General features: G+C 35.3%; 1 protein-coding gene across 2 annotated transcripts in view; it reads left to right on the forward strand.

Annotated features, from left to right (window-relative positions):
- The window catches only part of LOC124629561 (ATP-binding cassette subfamily G member 4), a 36494-nt gene extending 23983 nt beyond the window's left edge, over window positions 1-12511 (forward strand). For both annotated transcript variants that reach the window (XM_047163005.1, XM_047163004.1), the window contains 6 exons: window positions 5345-5502; window positions 8281-8449; window positions 9096-9196; window positions 9610-9765; window positions 10229-10414; window positions 10910-12511. In XM_047163005.1, the coding sequence (XP_047018961.1) occupies window positions 5345-5502; window positions 8281-8449; window positions 9096-9196; window positions 9610-9765; window positions 10229-10414; window positions 10910-11068 (929 nt within the window). In that variant the 3' untranslated portion in view covers window positions 11069-12511. The remainder of the gene's footprint in view (window positions 1-5344; window positions 5503-8280; window positions 8450-9095; window positions 9197-9609; window positions 9766-10228; window positions 10415-10909) is intronic.
- Window positions 12512-17358: the final 4847 nt, after the last annotated feature.

A 17358-nucleotide genomic window follows, 5' to 3' on the forward strand; every position in this document is an offset into this window, starting at 1 on the left:
CAAACGACCTTCAGAGATATCAAAATTAAAACCTCGTAATCTAGATACATGCGATTACTCATATATTAATATAGAAAGCTTATCTAGTAGATAACCTTATTTCACGTGTTATAATGTAAAAGTGACATATATGGTACATTCGTTTGATAAAGTTATGCATGCGTGTCTGATTGATAGCAGAGATCAGAGGTACTATGCATCCTGTTTGTCGCGACTGATAGGCATGATTAGAATACTTTCAAGACCGTTTGAAAATATAGGGGAGGGGAGTTCTTTCAAAGTAGATATGAAGCTGGCGAAGAGCAATATTTTGGATCGGACACTCCATATAATTTTTTTTTTGCCTTGAGAAAATGCTGTTTATTTAAGGGGTATTGTTGACTAACTGTTATCAAACGGTTTCACTCGCTTCCCGTGGGACTACTGCCAGTACCCTGATAAAATATAGCCTATGTTACTCGTGGATAATGTAGGTTTCCAATTTTTTCATATTCAGTAGCCTTTGGGATGCAAACAAAAAAAAAACCTCTTTATTATATTACAGGTATAGATAATTAAAAATAAAAGAACTGTTGTAAAGAATTCTTGCAAGTTAAAAATAGACGTTACATTCAATTGTTTAGTTGCTTTATTTTTCACAATAATTGTGTGTGAAAAACAATTGAGGTTTTAATTAAAAACATGTTTACGATTTACATTATCACGTGTAATGATAAACGTTCCCGCTAAAGACGGAAGTTATGCGTAGAGTTTAGTCTATAGGAAGTATTATGTAGCTTCAAAAATACCTATTTATTCATAGAAAAAAAAAACATTCAAATGAATGTCTCCTTCGTTAATGAAATTATATTGTAACCACTGTTTCACACAATTCAAATTTATTCAAAATGCTGTAAATAATAAATATTTATTTTTTACATGTAATCCGTATAATATTCAATTACATATCCTTCCATTTTTCGTTTTCTCACCGACGATCAAAAGAGGATTTATTCTGATCATGCAATAAATACACGAAAAATGTGTAATCCGGATAAGTCAATTGTTACTGATGGCGGGTCCTGACAATAACAATATGTCTTTACCACGAAGAACAAAATTACTTGAAGCCCTTGACCTAAGCGCCTTATGGCATCTCCACATCTTTCCTTCCTCCTTGGTCTTTACCCATATATACTTTTGATACCGACTGTACTCGTTTACGGACGGATACTGCAACAGTTACACAAGTCCAACCGCACATTGATAACAGTCCACAATACTTAACATGAACTTTGTTCGCCGATAAACTGACGCCTGTGTAATTAGTTTTCATTATCATTAACTAACCGTTAGATTTCCATGCAAGTCTAGAAACTGCATCACTAACTGCCGATTTCTATTACCTAACTATCCGTTGTTTATATTCTGTCTCTAATCGCCATCAAAATATGTACTTAAAGGTTATAGAAATCCAACGTTAGACGATTTAGTTGAAGCAACAGTTGAGTTAATTTATAACAGGTAAAAGGCACACAATAAATAAAATTGTTGTTTAATTGCATCGGTACATTCTTAGTATATTATTTTTCGAAGAAAAGGTATACGCCTTGACATGAACATACAAGACGATATAGGGAATAGAATGTCATATGCTAAATGCTGGACAAAGGCTTCTCCCAAGGTTCGCCATTTTGTTCGATCTTTCTTTATTGATCCTTTGTCCAGCAGTAGACGTCTTTCGGCTGACACCACGAGGCCCGCTAAATCATAATAGTTTTTATGTAACAATTTCAATAAAAATGCGGTGACATTAAAATGTTATAATAAAATTAATATGTTACTCATTTCATAATAACATTTTACGGAAATGCCTCTAACGATGCCAATGTCCAAGGCTGCAGTGACGGAATAAGCAGAAATTAACTAGATATTTATAATAACTTTATAATTTATAGCCAAAATCTCCTCCGTCTATAATTTGCAATAGAATATAATTCTAAGATAGCTCTTTTTTATGTATAACAAAATAACTATTATAAGTAAGTATTTCTTTAAATTCACCGAGAACTGCAACGTCATTTTCTTAAAACAATTTATTTTACTATCAATTTTTAAAGTGTCTAGTTGTTTTTAGAAAAACGGACGTTCATCAATGCTGCGTGAACTTGGGCCTAAACCTCATAATAACATTCACATAACATTCATTGAAATGAAAATAACCGTTTTCAATTTTTAGGTATACATAATATACTTTCGTTTATTTAAGTAATTATAATATATTACTTTACTGTATGTATGTAAGTCGTGGTGGCCTAGTGGGTAAAGGACCAACCTCTCAAGTATGAGGGCGCGGGTTCGATCCCAGGTCAGGCAAGTACCAATGCAACTTTTCTAAGTTTGTATGTACTTTCTAAGTATATCTTAGACACCAATGACTGTGTTTCGGATGGCACGTTAAACTGTAGGTCCCGGCTGTCATTGAACATCCTTGGCAGTCGTTACGGGTAGTCAGAAGCCAGTAAGTCTGACACCAGTCTAACCAAGGGGTATCGGGTTGCCCGGGTAAATGGGTTGAGGAGGTCAGATAGGCAGTCGCTTCTTGTAAAGCACTGGTACTCAGCTGAATCCGGTTAGACTGGAAGCCGACCCCAACATGATTGGGAAAAAGGCTCGGAGGATGAGATGACTTTACTGTATGGGGAAAAATATATTTCTGACAGAAAACAATTTGCAGAAATTATGTTCTTTAGGTACCGTGACTAATTCTGCCTGTTATTTATATTAGTCATACTATTACATAGGTATTGTTATAATAATATTTATTGAAGTTACGATAAAAACTAAAATGCCCATATGATTGTGTATATTGTTTGATAAAACTCACTGTAGTAAAATTGTTACATAAAACACCTGTTGTAAGTTTATCTTGAAATTATGACTCAAACGTTTGCAAATAGATTCGCTAAGAAATAGAGTTTGATTTTTAAATCGGTGACAATAGGCATGATGACAAATTTTTAAATTCCTTTGTATGATGTAGGTATACGTCTATTTTATACGAAAAATTATTAATTTTAAGAAAATGCGAAGTTTTTTATCAAATAATTGCATTTTTCTCTGTCCACTTTGAATCCTGCGCGAAAACGCTTGTCAGTGTCATGTCGTCACTTGTGACGTCACGACTGAAATTACAAGACGCAAGTAAACAACGCTCGTGCAATAATTAAGTTTTTTGTGTTATTAACTATGAATTCGAAAGGGCATAGGTGTTGTGGGGTCCCCCAGTGTAAGAACACATCCAAAACAACTCCTGATAAGTTATTTGTGTACGTTCCTCACAATAAAAAAATACGAAACAAGTGGCTTAAACTTGCAAAGCGAGATTCAAAAGCAATATTGCCCAGGGTACAACTTTATTTTTGTGAAGATCACTTTGATGTAAGTTATTACATAGTTCTCTAGATTCTAGCATAGTTTATAATGTAAATAACTATTTCGAGGTTAGGTTTCATCTCTCATTGTTTTTTAATTAAACTAGTATACTTACATGGAAGTTTTAACATTTCTAAATTCAGCTGATCAAAAATCTTTATTTGATGCCAAAAACTTTCCCAGCATTATGATATCAATTCTAGGCAAATTAGCGCTGTTTGCCTTGATAAATCCGGGCTCCATAACTCGTGTTATAAACAATTAATTAATTAAAAACAAAGATCGCAGTGGAAGTTCACAATAACGAAATGTGACGTTCTCGCGCTTTCGCGCGAGTTGTTTTCAGAGATGACGTCACGAGCTCTGATTGGTGTTCAAGATATCATGGCGGATTGCCTTATTTCGTAATTTTATTTTATAAAAATACATATTAATCACATTATTAATAAAGAAAACAATGCGCGTTTTATATTCCAAGCTTCAAGTTTAATTTAATAAATATATTATTTTAATGATTTTTGATTACTGTCATCATGCCTATTGGTTAACATTAGATAAGTGTTAGGGCCCATAGTGAAGCTTTATTGAATAGAATGGAACGCTGACTAAATAATACTTCGGTCAGTTTTGAGTTTTGTAGTGATAATGATGAAGTAAGTCGTTTTGATCCAGTGGTTAAGCATCGTTTTGAGGATTTAATGAGTCTTATATTGCCAATTCGTCTTGATCTAGCACGGTAATTTGGCTTATTCCTTCTCTGTATGAGAAGAAGCCTGTGCCCTGGGTTGCAGTGTGGATGCTTATGATGATGATGATAATGATGCTGATTAGTCTAAAAAACGCATTGGAGATTCTCATAAGTGATGGAGATTGCTTTCAATAACGACTCATTTGCAGTTTTTTTTTTTTGTAAAATGGTCTCAATTTACCTACATAGCTTTTGCTCACATTCAAACCTCGCCTTGTACATTATCCTTATTAAATTGCACACTCGTGTTAATACATTAATGGCTGTATCTACGTGCTCACGTGATAACATCATGGCCGCCTTGACATTTGACCCGCCGTGTTGTCTCTGCTCGTATACATGAAGGTTATAATAGTTTCCTTGTTTCTCCCTTTTTATATGGAGTTCAGTAATTAGGAGAATTGAACTTTATCGTTCTGGTCGGGAAACGCAGGAAGTTATTGCCAGATAAGAAGGTTGTGTAATTGCAATTTGATTAATCATTTACTATTAAAATAGTTGGTTTTCATGTTAATGAATTATGTAATTTATAAGGCTGTTAAAACGTAAAAAAATGACTGGTAAACCTTTTTCCCACTAACTGGATTTTACATGGTTTACCTGCCTATTTAAACTGTCTGGTTTCTAAGTAATAAGATATTATAAGCAATTTAATTTACGTAATGTAAGTTTTTTGCCTTTATTATGTTATAGTTAGGATCAAAGTCAAAGAAAACATTTTTTTTATTTAAAGTACGTCAGAAACTAGTTTTTCTTCTATTATGTTATTAAATGGATCGGCAGGGACATGATTACTTAAGAAAAAGTTATGGAAGTCCATATTTCTGAAAGATGTTTGATTACTTTTATTTCAGTTTAGATATATAATTTTGAGTGCTAAGAGTCAGATTGGCAGTAGCTCCATGTAAAATACTTGTCTACTGCATACTGTAAAGACTGGAAGTCAACTCCAACATAGTTTGGACAAAGACTAGACAGATGATGAATATCAACAAGACCTTGCCAAGAAAGAGCAGCATCATTCTAAATTCATCGTCTACCTAGCCTTTTTGATGTCGGCTTCCAGTTTCACTGGAAGAAGCTGAGCACCAGTGTTTTACATGGAGCGACTATCTGACCTCAACACCATTCATAACCATCATCACCATCATTCTAAATTATAACTTATAACTTTGTCTCCAGGTGACCCGCTAGTAGTACAAATGGACACAGAGAAACAGGACAACGTGGAAGTGGCCCTCTTAGGCGGCGAAGGTTCACCCAGACGGTATGCCACTTCTGAACTCACGCAGTTCTGGGTCGTGCTCAAGAGGACTTTGCTGTTCAGTAGAAGAGATTGGGTAAGTTGTTATAGGCTTTTGAACTATTACAATGATGAAATGAAACTAATGTTAGTAGGTGGTGGTGAAGACTTCGAAACTAGTGAACTGATTTGAAAAAAATATTTTTTTTACTGTCGGTAAACTACTACGGGTGACACGGCTATTTTCAAATCAGCATATTACTGAGAAATGGCAATCGTTGCTACATTAAAGCTGTAAAAGGGCAATAACAAGGTACTAAAGAATACTTATGGACCGCTAAAAGAAACTAACTAACTCATACTTGTTACGAGAACCCCAAAACATACGTTTATTACACTGCTGGTACTAAGTACTATACTTGGTGATAAGTGCGTATCTACGCAATGATTCATCGCAATAGATCGACATTACAATGGAATCATAATAACGTCGGACAATAAAAACAATTACTTAACTTACGTCTGCGACAAAGATTTATTAAACGTTCCGTATGCGAAGAGTTTTGATGGAACCTTTTCTCTTGATGTGAAAATCAATCATATTTCTGTTTTATATGTTATAGATACGAGTTATACTTGAAGTAATTAGATGTCCTTTTTTACTCGGAAAGTTTTTTATATTCAAATGTAACCCGATAAACTTTTTAATGCAAAATATAATAATATTTATAGAAACATTTGAACTGTAAGAACTATCATACAAGTACTTTTGCTATATCTGTATAATCGGATAAATCGGGTACTAAACTAGAACCAGTTGATATTCTCATAGTAGCGTGAGATTAGCGTATAGTGACAAAGAATTGTGATAGAATCATTTTAATGATTAGATAAACAGATATAATGTCAGATAAATGGGGCAGTTTAGATGACACGCATGAGTCACTAATATCAGTTCCCAAAATACTATACTTACTGTTAAGTGGTATAGTTTGACGATTGATAACTGATCCTGTTTTGTTAGATACAAGATGAGTAATGGTGTATCACAGATGTCCCTATGTGTCATAGGATTTAGACAAAGCAATTGAAAAATATAAATTTTGAACTATTGCGAATCTACATAATTAATTGTCATAAATATAAGGTACTTGATTTCGGGCACCACTTTTCGTACCCTTGTACAAATATAGCATGGCCTATGACACCAAGGAATAGTGTAGCTTACCAACAATGAAAAGGAACAATTATTTTGTACATGTTATTAGGTAATATCTGTCTGATGTTGCTGCTTAATGTTATTAATTTACCAAATGACGTCTTTGCTTGCGCCATCAATTCCTAGGGCTGGGTATAACCGTTATTTTACATACGACAGTAAAATATTATTTCTTCATTTATTGTCATTCTATCTGCTTAAAATTCATTTTTTTGTCTATTTACGCATTTGTCTAACACCGTTAGGAGTTTTTGTTAAAAGTTTCAAAATAGCCATGTTAGGGGACTGTATCACGGAATCTCGAAGTTCAAAATGCCGAAGTACTGAAGCCATAAAGTACACAAGATCGATGCACGTGACTTAGAATGTACGCTACATCGAAGTACTGAATTGCGAATGTTCATGATACCGATGTACGGAATATCGAAAGTTTGTTATAGCGAAGTACGTGATTGCGATTGTTCTGAATCCCGATGTACGGAATATCGAAAGTTTGTGACACCGAAGTACCTAATATCGAAGGGTTTAAAATCACGGTATCTGCGGTAATTGGTAATATCAACCGGAAATGCTTTAAATATCGTATTTTGATCAATTTCCAGTAAAAAATGCATTGCTTTAATGTACTTGTGTTAAATCTACGAGATCTTATGTTGTTATTCCACGACTTTGTTTTCGATTTCTGTCGTGGTTCACATTTATTCATCATTATTTGCCGAGCCTTTCCCAACAACCACCCACCCACCTAACATTGTATTGAGGTCTGCATTATATATTATATACACTTTTTGTTTTCAGCATTGTATTGGGGCCAGGGGCGCATCAATGTTTTACAAGGAGCGACAACATAAGATCTCGTAGACCGACCCCAACATTGTTGTTGGGGAAAGGCTAGGCTCAATATAATGCAGACCTCAATACCTACAATACGTACATCGGTATCATGAACATTCGCAATTCAGTACTTCGATGTAGCGTACATTCTAAGTCACGTGCATCGATCTTGTGTACTTTATGGCTTCAGTACTTCGGCATTTTGAACTTCGAGATTCCGTGATACAGTCGCATTCAAGATTTTAATATAAGGAAAAATGCCAGTGTTCTTTCTCACAATGATGCCTTTATCGTCTATATGTTAATTGATTTATTTAGGCTAAGTATATTTGTCTTAAAAGTCGAACATAATTTAACCAGGTAATGCTTAGTGCTAGAATGTAGATTGACATTTGATATTCAAGGCTGATTATCACACCTAGACTTGAGTAGATAGTCTAAAATGAAAGTGTTGTAAGTTGAGACCTGGTGTGAAAAAGTAAAATTGAAAATCATAACTAGGGGTAGGAAAAACATATGTAAATTACTGCTCCTTAACATATTAATGGGCACAAGTATGAAACGCATAATTCAAGTCACTTGACATGTATGTGAAATACATATGATACTTATACTGCTCGCAATAAAGGCACTTTTAAGTTCAACTTTAACTTAGCTCTTGCGAAATAACTTTGCGTTCCTCACATTTATTCTTCACATGGCTAACTTCTCAGAGAATCAAAGTTATATGACACTGTATATTTGGGAGCTACACTCTCATATTATATATACTCACATTTTTTTGCTGGTTACATGATAATCAACGTACACCTCTCCCCACAGACTCTGATGTACCTCCGTCTGTTCGCTCACATTCTGGTCGGCTTCCTGATTGGTGCACTGTACTACGACATCGGCGATGATGGCTCCAAAGTGCTGTCTAACCTCGGATTCCTGTTCTTCAATATGCTGTTCCTTATGTACACGTCCATGACAATCACTATACTTAGTTGTGAGTATATTTTTTAAGATATAATATTAATTTCCATGAGCACGCAGAAAATGCCTTAACACTCAAGTAAGGCATAAAAATTTTGAATATATAGCATGTCAATTTTTAATCCAATTCCTATTATATAAAATATTTAACATTCTTCTCTTATATTATAAGAGCCGATTCAAGTATAATTTCTATTTTTAATGGGCGAATTAAATATATTTTTTTAAAAATTTAAAAGTATTTTCTAAGAATTTTTAACTACATTTTATTGCTAGCTTTGTCTTAAGTATGCAAGGATAAACACTAAACAGGTTATGTCTCCCATTAGCTCAAAAATTAACTACATAATTATTTCCTTATGTTTTAACACTTGCTATGTCAAAGGCTATTTCATAACTCAAAAATGTGTACAAAAACTAGCGCCAGTAACCAGTATTATCAATGGAATTGAATATGAATTAGCTTCATATAATGTCAAAAAGTATATACAATTTTGAGCTCTAATTTGCATGTAAATAAAGCTTAAATTCATACACTTCCTAAAATATCCGTCCTAAAATAATCTAAGAGTGTTCACGCAATTTTGTACTTTAATATGTAGGTGATAAAGCTGAAATTAGTTTCGTTTTTAATGTATGGTTTATTATTATACTTTCAGTTCCTCTCGAAATGCCTGTGCTGGTCAAAGAACACTTCAATCGATGGTACTCGCTGCGATCGTATTATCTCGCTATCACGGTGTCTGATATACCTTTCCAGGTAAATGACTGATTTTATTTATTGTGATGCACTACTTTGTTTATTCTAAAAGGAAGTAAGATAAGGCGTTGTAGCAATAGAAGTTGTTAATAAGGACCAAGTTACACGGAGATATATCAAAGAACCACAAACTTGGATATTCTAACTCGCAATTAAGAAGGAAAACTAGACTCTTTAAAAGACTTCAAAGTAATCAAAATTCCGTAGAAAAAAAAATATGGGTGACCATAAAATAGTTTAGCATGGACTATCTTACCATGACTTATATGTGAAAGTAATTAATAACCCCTTCCGTGTCAGAACTACCAAGTTATCCATTTACAAATCCTCACACAAATTACTTCGCATTTAGCTCAATAAATTGTTTTTTTTTTTTTTTACATAGTACTAAATTATTATTTTCTGTTTTCCAGGCGATATTCTGCGTGATCTACGTAGTGATAGTATACTTGCTGACGTCGCAGCCGCCGGTGTGGTTCCGGTTCGCGATGTTCCTGTCGTCGTGTCTGCTCATCTCCTTCGTGGCGCAGAGCGTCGGTCTCGTTGTCGGCGCTGCTATGAATGTTCAGGTTAGTTTCTATGGTAATTCATAGCATACTAGATTCTGCCAGAGGTTTCGATCGAGTTCCGTGGGAAGGACTTTGCGACACGAATAAAAATTTGCTTATAGCCTTGAAATAGATGGGCTATGTAACGCTGAAAAAAATACAAATTGGTGTAGTAGTTCCTAAGTAGCGTGTTCAAGCAAACATAAACTTTCAGCAGTATTATACATATGCAAGCTAGTTGTTTCACCCGCTTCCCGGGGTAACTACTTACTTCAAGTTCCGGAATAAGTATTAGCCTTTATGTTATTCTGATATACATATTAGGTAACATATTAGTTACATATATTACCGCCAAGTTTCATCAAAATCCACCCTGTTTATTTCGCCTGAAAGAGGAACAAACATCCATACATACATACACACAAACTTACGCGTTTATAATATTAGTAAATATAATTTAATTTTCTTCTATTCTCTGTTCCAGAATGGCGTATTCTTAGCTCCCGTAATGTCGGTCCCGTTCCTGCTGTTCAGCGGCTTCTTCGTGTCGTTCAACGCGATCCCGGTGTACCTGCGCTGGATCACGTACCTGTCGTACATCCGCTACGGGTTCGAGGGCACTGCGCTCGCTACTTACTCCTTTGATAGGCCCAAGTTGAAGTGTCATCAGGTGAGAATAAGGGTCCTTTTGGACCTAAGGCTATTATATATACCTAAGGCTGTTATTTACTAAATTAGTGATAGCGCTTTCACACTAGCGGACGTTTTTCCGAACGACAACGCTCGGATCGTACGGACGGTGTCCCGCATATGCGCAAACAATTGACAACTACCAGTATAAAAGATGACGTTGGAAACCGTATTAAAGATATTTCCGTCTCGAAATATACGGTTTTGCTACGCGAGACAAAAATCACCAGTGTGAAAGCGCTATTACCGAGTTAAACCGTATTTAGAGTTATGACTAAAAATAAATAGAAATGTAACTTCATTATAATAGTTGATCCCTAGATCTTAAATAGAACTTAAACCCAAGTGAACTTCCTTGTTATGTAATATCTCTGATTTGATAGTTACCAAGACAGTCAAGTCAAAAAACGAACTGCAAAACCTGAAAGATATAGTCATACAAAATACTTACTAATAAAATCTTTTCCACTTCCAGACTTACTGCCACTTCAAGAACCCAGAAACGACACTGGAAGAGCTCGACATGTTGAACGCAGACTTTACCCTCGACATCGCGGCCTTATGTCTCATCTTCCTCGTCCTACGTATCTCTGCGTTCCTCTTCCTTCGCTGGAAGCTCAAATCCACCAGATAAGCGACAAACAACCTTATTTCTATACAACTAGGGTAGAAAACCAAACAGCTATTTTAAGTTAGGGTTGTCACTTTGTCCAAAAATGTGATTTGACCGACTTATTGTGGTGGATTGAGTTCTAAAAGCAAGTTTTCAAAGTTGTACTGAATTGTGAATGCCAAAGGTGACTAATTTAAACGTACAACAGATTATATTTACTCCAAAAATTTGCTTTTTTAAATGACTCAATCAATATTTTTTTGGTAATCAACAGAAGAGTTGGTATCGACAAAGTTACAATCGCAGTAGTTAGTTTTACTTACGCAGTTATTGTGATAAAAAGATTGTGTATCTATACTTTGAACTCAGGGACTCTATACATTTCGAATATGTTATGAAAAAATATGGAATCCTGTCATGTGTCAAGTAGGAATGAGAAAATGCATTTCCATATTCATTGCAAACAATACACAAAAATATTTTGATACTTGAATTCTAAAATCATAATGACATTAAAATTAACATGACATTCACTTGCTTTATATTGAAATTATTTTTGGTTCAAATAGCTTTTGTAAATGCAAATTATTACGGTCAAATACTTACGAAATGTGATAGTAACGTGTGATAATGGAAAATGTTCACAAAATAATAGAAATTACAACAATTTTATAACATTTTATTATGAAGTATAGATTATTATGAATATTAAATAAAATAAAAACTGATTTAATTTAGACGGTGGCCTTTATATTTTTTTAATACTATCCGTATCCATCCATCCATGAAATGTGATTAATCAGCAAATAAAATATATCTATTTCAATATTAAGATCTGAAACCATCCGATACAAGAGCCTAAATATTAACATTCTTAGAAAATAAATTGTAAATTAATTGATTATTTTGCTCATAAATTATTCATATTTCTTGCCTAACGGGCTTGCCGTTTTATATCAAAGATAGACGTAATTCGCCTCAGTGGTAATGGTAATTTAAATGTTACTAATTACTTATGATTTATAAAGACTGCTGTAATTAAGGTTTTTGATGACTTTAATGTTACTCTATATTAAAATTCTTATTTTATTCCCTTCATTGATCTAAAGAGGTTCCATTGCTTTTTTGCTCTTGCAACCCAAAATCATATCTGGCCAGTCATTAATTGGCTTGCAACATTTTTTTTCTGTTTTTGTAACTGAACTGAATTGAAATTTTCATACCTATTTATTTGATCATTCATAGTATTGTAGACATTTCAGATTACCATTACCAAGTTAAATAGTAATAATTGTAATACATTCAGGGATCATGGTAATATTCATTGTACTTAGTGACGTAATAACTTAGATAATATTGTGGTCCAATTGTTTATTGATACGGTAGATGTTAATGGTTATAGAATGTATGATGTTTTGTACCTATATATTTTTTAAATAAATGGTTTATGAAATACATAAAATTTTGGTGCATTTTTTTTTTGAAAATGTATGGTTAAAAGTGATACGTGTTAAAGATGGTTATAAATAACCAAAACTTTGAGTAAAACTATTCATAATTTAGATCAAGCTTGTCTAGCTTCTATAAAGGCACGCTTTGAATTAAATAATTACTCGCTTAGAGTTCATAAGGGTGGGTATTGCCATATTACCAAATTCTTTTATGTAATCTCATTAAACTAAATGATAAAAATGTAGGTCTATGCATGTAGGGCTACCGCGCACTGTTTGATTCTGATTAGTAATGCCTACCCATCTATTATCGCTGGAACTTACAACACATCCTGAGTTTTGTTATATCTGATAGAACTACAATCCGATACGCATTACAGTGCTTACAGGTTAGGAATATAGCACTAACATCCGGGATGTTATGCTATCGAAGCACTCGTCCGAACAAATGTTGGCACATTAGTCTAGTCTTTTAACTTTTCTAATCTGAAGTACACTTTTGACGGCTTGCGCGTGCGTTTGTTCATAATATTATGACTGTCGTGAATTGACTAAAAGCTAACTTCGGACATGCAAAGATAGTTGACGCCCTTATGTAGGTATGACATAGAGGTCGATCGCATCGGCTGCTCTATGTCGCCACGCAATGTCGCCTGTTCGATTCCTGCACCGGAGAAAATTAAAATTGTTGCCGGTTTAGGAGTTGCTTGGATTACCTTGTGAACGAATTTGTATAACCGTACCTCCAATAATTAGGTCCTCAAAAAACATTTAAAGTAGGCAAAGTTAAAAAAAATATATCTGATACGCCTATAGTGCTCACAGATTACCAACAGGTATACCTAAGTGCTTAATAATACTAGTATCCGGGATGTTATGCTGTGGAAGCGCTCAGCCGAAGCAATATTGGCTCACAATGAGCCTACCCATGTATGACTGTTTCCATCACGATAATGGATTTGCAATTTTGCTTTTAAGGACACAATGTTTCATCATTATAGTTAGGAGAGGAAATAATTAATTTACACGTTACGGTATGAATCTGTAGTACCCTTACATATTAACAGGTAGAAAAATTCCACTCATTATAATGATAATAATGGCCCCACGGCGGGTTTTCTCATATGAGGAGATTAGCCAACTGCAAGACACCTATTATAGTGCACAAGCATTTGGGCAGATATGTACGTACATATGCCTTATTCCTTCACCATAGCCCAACAATTTTCCAAATCGAACTCGTAGTTAATATGAGGCAAGTTAATATAAATAAAAAGTCCGTTAGTTTTCCTTAAATTAACAGTTACTTTTAAAATGTAAGCAACAATTCTTTTGTTTTAATGCCTCGCTCTATTAAGTCCAAGTTCGGGTGAATAGGTCATATTTAAATTGTTTAATAGGTACCTAAGTATCTAGAAAACTACAATGTTGAGTACATATACATATTAGTGTTTCAATAACTGTTAAGTACTTACGTAGCTGAGGCAGATACGTATTAAGGTACCTACATTGTTGATTAATTCTACGCGAGTTTCCAGGTTCAATAAAACAATTGTTTCAATAGGTAAATAGCTACCTATAATAGGTATATGTCTAACTTAGGTAAATTGTTATCTCTAGCAGACACAATACATTTGAATTGATTGCTTCGTTGGACTAGTGGTCGCAAGCGCGGCTGCTGTGCTCGAGGTCTCGGGTTTAATTCCCGGGTCGGGCCGAAATGTGGGTTTTCTTAAACATTCACAAAGCAGCCCGTAGTCTGGAAGTTTGTGATTGATTCACCAATGCATCGGTGAGCACGTAAATATCGGTCCTGCGCCTGATCTCTTTCCGGTCGTGTCGGATTGCCGTCCCATCGGGTTATGAGAGTGAAGGAATAGGGAGTACACCTGTGTCTGCGCAAATGCTTGTGCACTATAATATGTCCTGCGCAGCTGGCTGATCTCCTTAAATGAGAACAGCCGCCGTTGCCGAAACCGACCGTGGACGCCATTATTACATTTGAATATATTATAATACTAGCTTCTGCCCGCGACTTCGTACGCGGATCCTGTCCCTTATGCCAGCGACTGCGGGGTCAACAAAATTAAAGATCTGGATCGTCTGATGTTGAATTTAAAGGGCCCGTTGACGGGAAAACAACAGAATACGCAAAATCATTCGAAACGTTCCATATATTTAACTTTTGTACGTCAACGGCAAAAGCACAGCAGACTAAACAAAACGCTAAGAACTAAAGCGCAATAGGCGTGACCATAGGGATAAAAGTAGTGATTCTAATTAGTCCGCATTTAAGTGGTTTTTCTGAACGGACCCTTAAATAACAAAGTAGTGGTGACCTAGTGTTTAGAGAACCAATCTCTCAAGTATGAGTGTGTGACTGCGATTCCAGGTCTGGCAAGTACTTGCCAATGCAACTTCTCTTAGTTCGTATGTACTTTCTAAGAATATTTTGGCCACCAATGACCGGTTTTTGGAGGAGCTGTCTTTTCTAGTATGTCCCGGCTGTCATTGAACATCCTTGGCAGTCGTTATGGGCAGTCAGAAGCCAGTAAGTGTGACCAGTTTTACCAAGATGTATTGGGTTGAGCGGGTAACCGGGTTGTGGAGGTCAGATAGGCGGTCGTTTCTTGCAAAACACTGGTACTCAGTTGCATCGAAGCCAACCTTAACGTAGTTGGGGAAAAGGCTCTTGAGGTAATAACAATAATAACAATGAGATTTAACGCAACAAAGTCGGAGAGTGGGAGCTCGTGATGTCACGTCTATGTAAAATTTGAACTAAGAAGTGACTTAACACAAAATTCAAGCGTTTTGTATCTTCGTTGTTCTTTGCTTGTGAAAGAAAATAAAAAATACTTGTCCATTATTTTAGGGTTATCTAAAAGACGGACTATTACTTTCTTTGATTCACCATGCTTATTTTGTATAATTTGTATCAGTGAACGTCTCCGACTCGCGAGACAATGAGTAGCATATTCTTTACTTGAGAAGTTCTCTAGAGATATGGATGTAGATGCGTAAATATGCCAATGATGGAAGCGCGCTTCGCGATCCGATGAGATTTCCTCGGAGCAAGTTGCAGAATGATGTTCTCGAACAGCATCAAGTCCTTCCAAGCGCTCTTCGGTATATCTTTGGGATCTTATGATTCTCTCCCTAGGAACATTGGAAAAGATTCGACCTCCTTCTGGCCATGGTAATAGTTTTATTGTGAAGAAGATACCTGATTAATTAAAATCTAGCTGACTGCCCCCTCGTCCCCCGCGGTACTGAGTAGGCTACCCTGTCACGAAGATAAATGGAAAAGAATACAACACTCAAATAGCATTAAAACTCGAACATTCATTCTATAAAGTTTTGTAGTAAAAGAGTAACATTGACGATGATATAGCATCACCATTGAAAGTCTGTCCTAAACTATTACCGCCTTTACCGCTTGGAGGTACTTGCAGCTTATTATATCATTATACAGTGAAATTATAGATAGCTTTCATTTCCACATCAGTTGTTTCTGATCTTCGATTCTCATAAGTCAACAGAAAATATACATCAGATCGAACTACTTTTGCTAAAATGTCATTTCAAGTGTAGTAGGGCACTTGGAGTTCAACTTCAGATGTTTTAGATCTTCGATTTTTGTAAGTCAACAGAGAGTGCTCATCAGATTGAACAACTTTTGCTAAAACGGTATTCCTATGTATGCTATCGTGTAGCTGGGTTCTTGAAGTTCCGCATCAGGTGTTCCAGATCTTCGATTTTTATAGGTCAATAGAGAGTGCTTATTAGATTGAACAACTTTTGCTAAAACGTCATACCTTTATATGCTATAGTCTAGCTGGGCTTCTGGAGTTCTACAACAGGTGTTTTAGATCTTCAATTTTTATAAGTCGACAGAGAGTGCTTATCAGATTGAACAACTTTTGCTAAAATGTCATACCCGTATATGCTACAGAGTAGCTGGGCTCTTGGGGTTCCACATCAGGTGTTTTAGATCTTCATTTTTTATAAGTCAGCAGAGAGTGCTTATCAGATAGAACAACTTTTGCTAAAACGTCATACCCGTATATGCTACAGAGTAGCTGGGCTCTTGGGGTTCCACACCAGGTGTTTTAGATCTTCATTTTTTATAAGTCAACAGAGAGTGCTTATCAGATTGAACAACTTTTGCTAAAACGTCATACCCGTATATGCTACAGTGTAGCTGGGCTCTTGGGGTTCCACATCAGGTGTTCCAGATCTTCAAATTTATTCTCTCAACCGAAAATGCTCATCACGTGGAACAATTTTTGCCCTGGCACCATTTTTGTATCTCTTATAGTTTTGTTGATCTGTTGCAGTTCTGCACCAGGTCTTCAAGTTTCGAAGATAAATTATAGCCTATATGTTGCCCCGATTTTATACCGATACAACAAAGAAAAAATCATTGAAATCCGTCCAGTAGTTCCGAAGATTAGCGTGTACAAACAAACAGACATACAGACATACAGACATACAGACATACAGACAATTTTTTTTTTTTGGATTTGTGCTCCATTACTGTTTCTAAACCCCACCGAATTATTATTTTTTTAATATATTCAATGTACAGACACAGTTTTTTTACAGATTTATTATATGTATAGATGACTTGTTGAAAGATATCAACAGCTTTTCCAGGTGCAATACAGATGTTCAAAACAATAATAATAAATGGTTCATTACGCTGTCTAGAGATAAACAAAAGAAGGTTAAATAAAAGAAGTGATTGATACTTTAAGTGAAAGTATGAATACATTCAAATATTTTATTATTCGGTAGAGGAACTGCAGCATATTTGGAATACTGCAGGTAACTTGGAATACTTCGATATCTAAGTAT

The sequence above is a fragment of the Helicoverpa zea genome, chromosome 4, assembly GCF_022581195.2.
Source record: "Helicoverpa zea isolate HzStark_Cry1AcR chromosome 4, ilHelZeax1.1, whole genome shotgun sequence".
Taxonomy (NCBI): domain Eukaryota; kingdom Metazoa; phylum Arthropoda; class Insecta; order Lepidoptera; family Noctuidae; genus Helicoverpa; species Helicoverpa zea.